The sequence below is a fragment of the Ursus maritimus genome, unplaced genomic scaffold (genome assembly GCF_017311325.1).
Source record: "Ursus maritimus isolate PB19 unplaced genomic scaffold, ASM1731132v1 scaffold_32, whole genome shotgun sequence".
Taxonomy (NCBI): domain Eukaryota; kingdom Metazoa; phylum Chordata; class Mammalia; order Carnivora; family Ursidae; genus Ursus; species Ursus maritimus.
In genome coordinates, this window is record NW_024425786.1 from 8,837,937 (window position 1) to 8,848,411 (window position 10,475).

The window sequence follows — 10,475 nt, forward strand, 5'->3', positions numbered from 1 at the left end:
GGAGGGTGTCTGCTCCCTCTGCTGCTCGTCACCAACGGGGACAGGGGGTACCTGTAAGGGCTGCGTATCCAGCAGCCCAACCCCTCACCGATGGGCAGGAAAACTGAGTTCCGGACAGTTCGGGGACTTGCCTGTGGTCAGGGGAAGCCAGCATAGGGCTTGAGCGTCAGGAAAGCCTGACTTTTGGCTCCACCGTGACAGTGTGACTCTAGGAAGTTACGTAACCTCTTTGGGCCTCTTTTCCTTTTCTTTGCAGCGGGGGTGATCAGAGGAGTAAACGAGGCTACACGTCAAGCGTCCTTAGCATAGCACGCTTGGCCTGTCACTCTATCGCCTGTGATCAGCGCTGAGTGTTGCAAAATTCCTTTCTCCGCAGGAATAAAGCCGGTTGGTTGGACAGCGAGCTCAACATGTTCACGCACCAGTACCTGCAGCCCAGCAGATAGTGGGCCGCCGCGAGCCAGAGCCCGCGTGGAGAAGGGCAGTGCCGCCAGCCGTGTGGGCCTCCCACTGGAGCGACGTGCAGCTCCTGCCCGTGGCTGCCACCGTGAGAGCGAAAGCGCACCCACCCCACCCCCCGTCTCATACCATTTTGAGCCCTTAATCGCTAGGTTTTTTTTTTTCCTCCCCCTTTGCCTGTTGTTGCAGGAAGATCTGGCTCATACCCATAAAGGAGACTTTTTTAATGACGACTGTGGACAGCATGGTACCAAGGAGTCGAGTCTTTGCTTTGTCAGGTGCACTTGACTGAGACTCATTTGAGTGCTTGACAAGGTCTTGGGATCTGCCCGCACTGCAGAATGCCTGGTTGGAGCCTCTAAGGGTACCAGGCAGACCCCCTTCTCTGGCCAACACTAACACCGACCCGAGCGTACCCGCCTGCCACGCACTCCAGCACCCCTGCAGAGAAAGGCTGTCTTAGGGAGGGTTGAGTTTTCTTCCCAGGTTGCATTGGAACATGTTCCAGAAAGGCCGAGTCCGTCCCAGAAGGGCTGTTCCCTGTGTGTGTGTCAAGTTTGGCCCTTCAGCTTGTGTGCTTCTCTCCTTCAGCAGAGCATTTCAGACACATCTTGGAGGTGGGGCTTGCCTTGGGTAGTAGGCTGAGGCAGGCCTGGTGCCATGGGGGGTGGGAAAGATGTTGCAGAAGTGACTGGAGTCAGAGTGGCCGAGGGGAGGGGCTGTGTGGAGAGAGCAGGTAGCTGGTTCCATGATGGGGAGGGGCTTGGCCTCCCTCCTCTTCACTGTGTCCCTTGTTCTGGTTTGGGTCCTTAGCCCGTGTAGTCTGGTTTTATTGTTGGTCAGAGGTGGTTTGGTCCAGAGTGTTCAAGGACGTAGCCGAAGGAAAGATGGGAGAGGGAGGGGGCTGGAGAATGTGGAGTCCACGGAAAACAGGGCCTTCTGTTTGACCTTACCCTGTGAGGGGCTCACAGGGTCTGAGAGCCCACTCTGTTAGCTTGATTGCATCCCTGTTAGGTTCCTTAAGAAGCGCTCCCACTCCTTCCTTGGCCCAGGCTGCCCTTGGCCACCGGTCCTCTGGACTGTCTCCTGTGCCAGTGAGCCTGCGGGAGACCCTGCAGCCGTCCTCCAGTCCTCCCATCCTCCCTGATCCCCAGAGCCTCTTACTGACCCTCACCTGGCCTCGTGTTGACTTGGAGAAATGTTTCCTATTGAGTTTGGGATTGTTTCTGGTTGAAGTGGGGACGGGTTCCTGTCTTCAAGCTGTGAACTGGGGCAAGCAGCCTTTGCAGTTCAGGTCAGAGAACTTCCTAGAAACCAGCAGGTCCTCTCTCCCAGAAAGAGGTGGGGCTCAGGCAGAGAGGTGGGGCTTGTCCTCTTGAACCCCCCCTGTCCCCCCCCGCCCGCCCTCCAGCTTCCGGGAAATGAGTTGGTGGCCTGTGCTCACTGGTGGGTGGGCGTGCGGGTGGCATCCTGTCCAGGTGCCCGCTGGTCTTTCAGACCTTTAGCGCGCCTGCTGTGTGGCACCAAGTGGCGGACCTTGCCTAGACCGCTGCACGGCAGGAGGACGTTCTGAGCTTTTTGCCAGGCCTAGATGGTGGTCCTTTCACAGTGTGTCAGGAGAAATCAGTGTCACACGATTCCAGTGAATTTTGTGCTTTTGGGGGGAAAAGAAATTATTTAATAACTAAACATGAATTTTTTTGAATGTAGCCCCTGGGCAATGAATGGAATTTTGAGTTTCTTATACAGTAAGTAAAATTAAATTTATCCCGCGGAAGGAAAGACTCTGACAGAAGTGTGGCAAAAAGCACTTTAATTTAATGCTGCTAACTTTGTTCTCTGGTTTTATGTTCATTTGCTGGAGTGTGAGACGTGCTTGACACAGTGAGTTTTTTCTCTGCTGTATTTAAGGTGATCTATTTGCCTGAATTATTCCTGTATCATTGCTAATAATATCGGCACTAAAATAAAACCTAGTTGGAAACACTTTGTGGGAGCTCAGTTTACTGTTCTTAGGCAAACCGCGTCTGCAGGCTGTATTTTGAAATGACCTTAACTTTGTTCAGGGGAAGTTCCAACTGTAATCTGCCTATGGGTTCCTCTTGCTCTTGGAAGGACTCTGATACTCTGAGAACAAAAGGCGTAACTGATCTTTAAGAACCAGGAAATCTAGAGTGATGTCTTTACAGATTTCACTGTAACTCCAAGCCATTCGTTTTTCACTTAAAAAGTAATGACTCAGACTGGCCCACCCTAGTTTGCCTTCTGAGAACTTGGCTGTGAGCTTTCTTGTTTTTGGAAGGGCCTTCCTTCAGCAGTGACTAGTCAGCCTCCCCGGCCCCCCACACCTGGGACCCGGGCTCTGGTGCCCGCACCCCCTGCACCGTGGTCCTTCCGATGCCCAGGCCACAGACTAGGGGTGTCATCCTGGACTCCGGTGGCACTTGCTTCCGTCTTCAGAATAACCTCTGTACCCGGACCACTTTCCCCGGTCCATCACAGCCCCTGCTCTGGCCCCGGTCACTGCCACCTCGCATGTCCCTCCTGCCTTTGCCCCCAGCTGCTTGTTTCTAGGCAGCAAGCAGCCAGAGTGAGCTCGCCATAGATTTGAAATAGAGATCTGCTCATGTTACTCTTCTGCCCTGGCTCCTGTCCCTCCCAGAACGGGCCCACATCCTGGCGGTGGCCCTTGCAGGTGTGCGCTGCCTCGCACCGCCCCTCACTCCCTGGCGCCCTCTGCTTTGGCCACATGGTTCCTTGCTGTTGGAAACTGCTCAGCACATAACCTCCGTAAGTCTTGGCCCTGGCTGACCCTCTGCCTGTTCCTCCAGACGTCACAGCTAATTCTTTTCCCTCCACGCCTGCTGAGATGTTACCTCATTGTCTGGGCCTACCCAGACCACCCTACTCAGGCTCCCTCTTTTCTTCCCTGTTCCCTGGCACTTCTGAGGACTGTCGCCCTGCAGCCTGTGGAATAGCCATGGTTTCCTGGTCGCCGTCCTCCAGCACGTAATACTGTTCGTTCGGTGTCCACCTGCTAGAGCACTAGCTCTGCAAGTCCTGAGATTTTTGTCTGGTTTGCTTATTGATACGTGCCAAGCATCTAGTCCAGTGCCTGGCACAGAAATCAGAACTCAGTATTGATACTTGCTGAATTAATGAATCCTGTCCTGATAACAGAGTCCACATACTATCAGCCCTCCAGGGTTGGGGGCCAGAACGAAATGCTACTGGAAACTTCCTAAGAGTAGGCATGGGACCAGGGGCTTTCAGATGTTCAAATCTCAGCAGCTGGAGGGCTGATAGGTCCTGGATTGGAGCCCAAGTCTTAATTTCCCAAAGCCCAGTGGCTTTCAAACATACTTTTCTCTCTTTTTCTTTCTTTCTTTCTTTTCTTTTCTTTCTTTTCTTTTTTCTTTCTCTTTTCTTTTCTTTCTTTCTTTTCCCCACTATTAGAAATACACGATGAACAAGCGCACACGTGTATATGTGTAGGTGAGACCAAAAATTCAAAGCCAATCAGTGCCCTTTTTCTGTGATACACACGTATTTTCTCTTCCGCTGCTACATGCAACCCACTAAATTGCTCACCAGGTACTCCTAGATGACGACCCGTGTTTGGAAAAAGGTGTTCTAAACCCTGTTCCTCACTGAACACCGCCTAGTTCTCTATCCCCAGTCAAGACCAAATGCCTGTGGTTGCTCAGCCGGCCTCATCCACCCACTGAGAGTTCTGGGGAATCCAAGAGGTGGGAATTTTGGTTTTCCAGTAACAGTATCCCTATTTAATCACAAAGTATGTGGCCAGAATCTACCATCTTCCAAGGTTGGGCCTTCCTCACAGACGTCAGCTAAATTCACTCTGTCCTCCAGGACAGGGATTTCTGGCTCTGAGTCAGACTCTCAGGCTTGAGATTAGAACAGCCAGCTTTTAATGAGAGCACGTGTCAGACATTTATATGCATGGACCCAAATCTTAGAAATTCGGTGATCTATTTGCCTCTGTGCAAAAGAGGAAGTTCATGAATTTATCGAAATATTTGGGTGCCTACTATGTGCTAACGAGCACGGTGCTAAGCATGAGAGCTAACAGCAGTGAGTAAGGTGGGTAAAAATCTCTGTCTTTCTAGAACTGGTATGCTAGTGGAGGGAGGCGGACTACAGGCAAAACCAGCTGAGTGAAAGACATATCAGCAGATAAGGACTATGGGGGAAAATGAGGCAGGGAAAGTTTGGGGAGGGTGTAACAACAGTGTGGTTGGGGTAGGCCTTCTGAGAAGACAACATTTGAAGGAAGACAGTGGGCAATGAAACCCTGTGGCTATCTAGGGCAGTGCATTCTAGACGGAGGGACCAGCAGATGGAATATGGTTACGAGCAGCCCAGTATCTTTAAGGAGCACAATGAGACTTGTGTGGCTGGAGCAGAGTGAGGGAGGGGCAGAGGAGTAGGAGACACGGTATGAAAAGGAACTGGAAGCAGGTTGGGATCTCACAGGTAAGGACTTCGGCTTTACTCTGAGTGAGGTAGATGCAATTGGAGAGCCTCGAGCAGAGGAGTCCCATAAACTGACTTCCATCTTAAGGGGGTCCCAGGCTGCTGTGTAGACAACATGTTGAGGAAGGATGGAAGCAGGGGGAGCAGTCAGAAGGTGACCAGTGTTCCAAGGAGGAGAGGATGGTCCCTGCGGCCGGGCGGCTGCGGTTGAGGTGGTGAAAAGCAGTCAGGTTCTGGAGTCCTTTTAAAGATTGAAATGGGGGTGCCTGGGTGACTCGGTTGAACATCTGATTTTTGGTTTCGGCTCAGGTCGTGGTCTCGGGGTCGTGGGATCAAGCCCTGCGTTGGGCAGAGTCTGCTTGGGGTTCTCTCTCTCTCTCTCATAAATAGATAAACCTTAAAAAAAAATAAATAAAGATAGAAATGATGTACCGTGTTGACAGACTGGATGAGTCATGGATGACTCAAGGTCCTGGGCACATGGTAGGAGGGGGAGGGCTTCAGTGGAGCAGGGGGAAATCAGGAGTCCGTTTGGGACGTGTTAAACGTAAGGCCCCTCTTCTGTAGCTGGGTGCGAGAACGTGGAGCTCAAGTGGAGTCGGGCCCAGAGATACACGTTTGGGAATCGGCACGAGGATGGTGCCTTGGCGAGCGTTCCCCAGAAAGCAGAGCCTCAAGCAGAGGGCTCACACACTGTCATTTTATTTCTGCAGAACAGCCCCAGAGAGGAGCGGGGAGGGAGGGAGGGAGGAAGAGAGAAGTTGGAGGGAGGGAGAGCTCGCAGAAGGATACATTATAGAGCTGGCTGCTGTTAGACAAGCCCGCAGAGTAACACTGTGGCCTGGAGAAGCCATGCAGGCAAATCTACCTTTCCCTGGTGGACAGGGAGGGGAAAGAATTACCCACTATTTCTCTCTTCCCACCGGTTGAAGATTTGCCCCTTGGGGCTCTGACTCTGTATTTCTGGGTTGCATATATGAATGCTGGGGCACCAAACTGGGGTCCGTGGTGGGTGGTGGAGGTGAGGGGCCTGGGCGTGGGCTGGGGTGTGGCGTGGGCAGCTTGTGTTTGCCCAAAGCACTCAGCCCAGGCGGAGCTGGAGCAACAAGCAGGTGGGGCCGGGAGGGTCCGAAGGGGGCAGAGAGTTTAGGTAGAAAAGTCTCCTCCTCAGATTACTCGGAGCCGCGCTTGCCTTCCCTCCCTTCTTCCCCAGGAGGGGAGGTCTAAGTCTGACCCAACAGAGCCCGAAGAGGCTGTAGCCAGCACAGTCTCTGCCTCCGAGGACTAGTGGCCCGAGCCACAGGCCCTGCTGGCACGGCTAGTCCCTCGTCCAGCCCCGTTCTAGACTGCCCTTGTCCTAGTCTCTGCCGCTGCTGCTCTGGTTCCTGCGGGGGTGAGCCAGACTTCGTCCCGAGGAGCCTTGGCCATCTGGTCCTGCTTGGACCGTGACTGCCACGACCGCCACTTGCAGTTACCAGTGGGTGTGGACACCAAGAGACAGACACCCGAGGGGGTTCCCGACACTCCCCTGTCCCACCATGTAGCAGCAGCCCTGGCTCCTCACGGGAATCAGAATCTCATTCCCAGCAGCACAGCGACTCTGCCCGCTGGTCCGCCAGCTGGACGGGCCCAGCCACCAGGGGATGGCCCCATCTTCAAGTTCGATGGGACCCTATCGTGTCCCTCAGCAGAAGCTTCCTGCCCCCAGGCACAGGAAACATGAACTCCACAAGTGGGTCACTGGAGTGATGGAGGCAGGGGCCTCTACTTACACCCTCTGCTTCCTGTTCCCGAATACTCTAGCCGCAGAGGACACGGTGGCCTGTCTTAGTACTTGGCAAGCAGAGCTGTGAGGTATGGTCCCCGAGCTTGATCTTTCTAGGCTGTGCCACTTGGGTGTTGGGGTTCCTGGAAAGATCAGTGGAGCTTTTGGTCAGATGCCCGTTGTTCCACATTTTGCTGAAAAACAGGTCCCTAGGTGTGAGGCGATGTGTGTACCATGTGACTACATCAGGGATTCTAAAGCCCTCAGATGGGGGGGAGGGCCCCCCGCAGGCCGGGCAGGGGAGACCGTATGTGGATTAGCATCAGTCTCCGGAAGTACAAATTGCCCCCCTCCAGGGCAAACGGAGGACGGATGCCGTCCACCTGCTACCGGTGGCTGGCTGGTCCCTTGGACATGGCGTGTGGAGGGCTCGGCTTTGGTCCTGCGTCGGCAGACCAGGTGCTCAGCAGCAGCAGGACCTCCTGGAGCCTTCGGGAGAGGAGCCCGGGCCACTTCACTCCTGTCGTCGTGACTGCTCTCTCTGTCCATGAGACCATCACCACACTGGGGAGGCATGCGGAGGGAGGCTGGCTGACGTCTACCAGCACGTCACCCATTCCAGCTGTTTGACGACCGTCTCCCCTGCCCTGGACAGTCTTTGACAGATGGGAGGGGCTCCATTGGTGCTCACTGGCTCATCTTCCTACCCCCTCCCCAGTTCTCCTGGGCCTGCATCCTCCCAACTTCCCCCCCAGTCTCCTGGCCCCCAGCCAAATCCTTTGCCACCACCCAGGGTGTGTTGTGTGTATCTGTCATGCAAACCGTTCATCCCTCTTTATGCGTGGGTGACCAAGTGCACAGTGCACAGCTGTGTCTACTGGAAGGATTGGCCTTCATCTTTGTCCTCAGGGCCACTCCTGAGAGGGGGTGCTGGCACGGGAGTGGCAGCTGTCCATTCCAGCTAGGGCAAACACACTGCGCCCAATGAGGCCAAGTTCTTATCTGTTTCTTTTACTTGCTTCACATCATTGTTTAAAAAAGGTTGATTTACTTATTAGAGAGAGAGAGAGTGAGCACAAGCAGCAGGAGCAGCAGGCAGAGGGAGAGGAAGAAGGCTCCCTGTGGAGCAGGGAGCCCCATGCCGGGCTCGATCCCAGGACTCTGGGATCATGACCTGAGCCAAAGGCAGACATTTAACCAATTGAGCCACCCGGGCACCCCACTTCACAGTTTTTAACAGCTTTATCGAGATTTTATTTATTTATTTATTTGTTTATTTATTTATCTTAAAGTAAGCTCTATGCCCAACATAGGACTTGAACTCATGACCCTGAGATCAAGGGTCACATGCTCTACCAACTGAGCCAGCCAGGCGCCCCTTATGGAGATATAATTTATATACGATAAACTACAAGTTTAAAGTGTACATTAAGTTTAGACATATGTGTGCACCATGAGACCATCACCACAGCCAAGTAGTGGACATATCCATCACCGCCAAGGTTCCCTCATGGCCCTTTGTCATGCCTTCTTCCACACCCCCCAGCCACCACTGATCTATCACTATAGATGTTTACTTTTTCTAAAGTTTTATACAGATGGAAGATACAGTACATACTCTATTCCATGCAACATAATTATCTTGAGATGTTTCCATATTGTGTATCAACAGCTTATTCATTTTTATTGCTGAGTAGTAGCTGTTGTGTGGATATACCATGATTTGTTTCTCCATTCATCTGTTGACCTATGTTTGAATACAGCCGCTGTGAACATCCATATGCAAATCTTTGTATGGACAGTTGTTCCCCCATTGGATAAATGCCTAGGAGTAGAATGACTGGCTTGTATGGTGGGTATGAACTTACTAAAAAAAAAGACAACACAGCTTTATTGTGGTGTAATTTACACACAAAATTCACTCATTTTAAGTGTAAATTAAATCATCTTAGCAAGTTTACAAAGTTGTGCAGCCTTCACCACAATCCAATTTTAGAGCGTGTCCAGCACCCCAAAATTATCCCTCTTGCTCTCCTTTTCTTTCCTTTTTTTCCTTCCTTTCCGTCCTCCCTCACTCCTTTTTTTTCCTTCCTGTTAATTTGCTGAATTACACTGATTGATTTTAAGATGTTCTGGTCAAGTCACTTCATCTCGTACGACCTCCGTTTTTGGTTTTCTCTGTAAAATGCAGTCGGCATGCTCCGCATACGAACTGGATTACAGGAATTTGTCTTCGTGCTTAACCCAACTTCCTCTCCCTCTCCTCCAGGCAGGGATCCGTCTTCCTTCTTCTCTGCCTCCCAGTGCCTAGCACCGTGCCTCTTGGTACAAAGTAGGCACGATAAATACTGGAGAGAAAGTATGAAAGAATGGGTCTCCAGCCGCCCACTACCCCACTCCCACCCGGCCTCCCATAGAGGAATTCTGCGGCTTGGAAGCAGCTTCCGGTCCAGATTCTGAAACTGCCGCCGCCAAACCCCGCGTGGCCGGCGGCCCCGTCCTGACCAATCGGAGCTCGCCTTTCGGGGGGCACGCCCCATTCCTACAATCGACGACCAGCGCGTTTTCTCGGCAGTTGACCAATCAGCTGTTGAGTCCCGCTGTTAGTCCCGCCTCAATGTTGAAACTGCCGCTTCAGAACGCGGAGTAACGTTCGCAGGAGCGCCCGGAGCCTCCCGCAATCTGACCAATTAGGGCGGCCGGATCGGGCCCCGCCCCCAGACGGCGAAGCGAAGGGTGGCCTGGGCGGAACTCCGGGCTTCCAGGCTTGCGGGTGGTGAGTGCGGGAGCGGCGGGATTGGAGCGGGTGGTGAGTGCGGGAGCGGCGGGATTGGCGTGGGGAGGAAGGACTCGGCGGGAGGTCCCCCACCCATGCGCCCCCGCGGAGCGTCCGGAGGCTGCGGTGGGAAGAAAGGGGGAGGGTGAGCACACCGGCAGTTTTGCTGCCTCCGTTTCTCTTTTGAGAAGCTCTGACCCCGGGTCTTTCGGTCAGGTGAGGGCGGGGCCGGGACTCCCGGGTCGTGCGGGTCCGGCTGTTTGCCTCCCTCGTCTGCACCCTTCCCGCTCTCCCAGGGTCGTCTGTACCCGGGGACGGGGCTGGCGGGGGGGGCAGTGTCCAATGTAGCCTGGCTTCCCTCGGCCTCGGCCCGTGGTGTGGGCGGTCCACCAGGTGACCAGTGTGGGTGGGGCGGGTGGGGGGGCCGGGCCGGCTTTCTGAGAGTAGGGTCTGACCTGACCCAGCGTTAAAACCGGCATGGTGCACAGTGAGGGAGACTGAGTTTCTGGGTGGAGCCTGGGCCTGGATCCCTGAGGGCATTAGGAAACCCCTTACCCAGCCTGCAGAAATCCCTTCTGGGGCATCGGTGTGTCTTTGAGCCTGGATCCCTGGGGGCAAAAGGCTGAGAGAGGAGGAGGAGAAGGCATTCCAGGCACCTCTCTGCTACAAGGGAGAGGCTGGAGTGACCATGGGTCTTGGAGCCAGATTCAGGTTCAAATCCTGGCTTTGTCACTTACTAGTGGTGTGACCTGGGGCAAGTTGGTTAACTCCTCGGAACTTTGGTTTCTTCATTTGTAAAAAGAAACAGAAGATGGAAGGGTGGGCAGGACAGAGGGAAGCTTCCCTTCAGAAGCCTGATCAGGGTTGGATTCACAAGTTATAATACTTTATATTTGTAGACTTGCCCGAATTGTGTTCTACTAATTAGACTAATTTCATACTTAAGATTGTTAAAGGGGGATGGTTCCCTTTTGGGCG

The 10,475-nt window shown here is 53.4% G+C and overlaps 2 protein-coding genes across 6 annotated transcripts in view; both read left to right on the top strand.

Annotated features, from left to right (window-relative positions):
- The window catches only part of MFN2 (mitofusin 2), a 28,487-nt gene extending 26,041 nt beyond the window's left edge, over positions 1-2,446 (top strand). For all 4 annotated transcript variants that reach the window (XM_008694714.2, XM_008694715.2, XM_008694716.2 and 1 more), the window contains one exon: positions 377-2,446. In XM_008694714.2, coding sequence (XP_008692936.1) covers positions 377-446 — 70 coding nt within the window. In that variant the 3' untranslated portion in view covers positions 447-2,446. The remainder of the gene's footprint in view (positions 1-376) is intronic.
- A 7,009-nt stretch (positions 2,447-9,455) lies between these two features.
- LOC103666644 (migration and invasion inhibitory protein) overlaps positions 9,456-10,475 on the top strand; it is an 11,763-nt gene continuing 10,743 nt past the window's right edge. Inside the window, exon 1 of one of the 2 annotated variants that reach the window (XM_040645788.1) lies at positions 9,456-9,530. The gene's annotated coding sequence lies outside the window, so the exon portion shown is untranslated. The remainder of the gene's footprint in view (positions 9,531-10,475) is intronic. The other variant, XM_040645789.1, reaches the window with a different exon arrangement.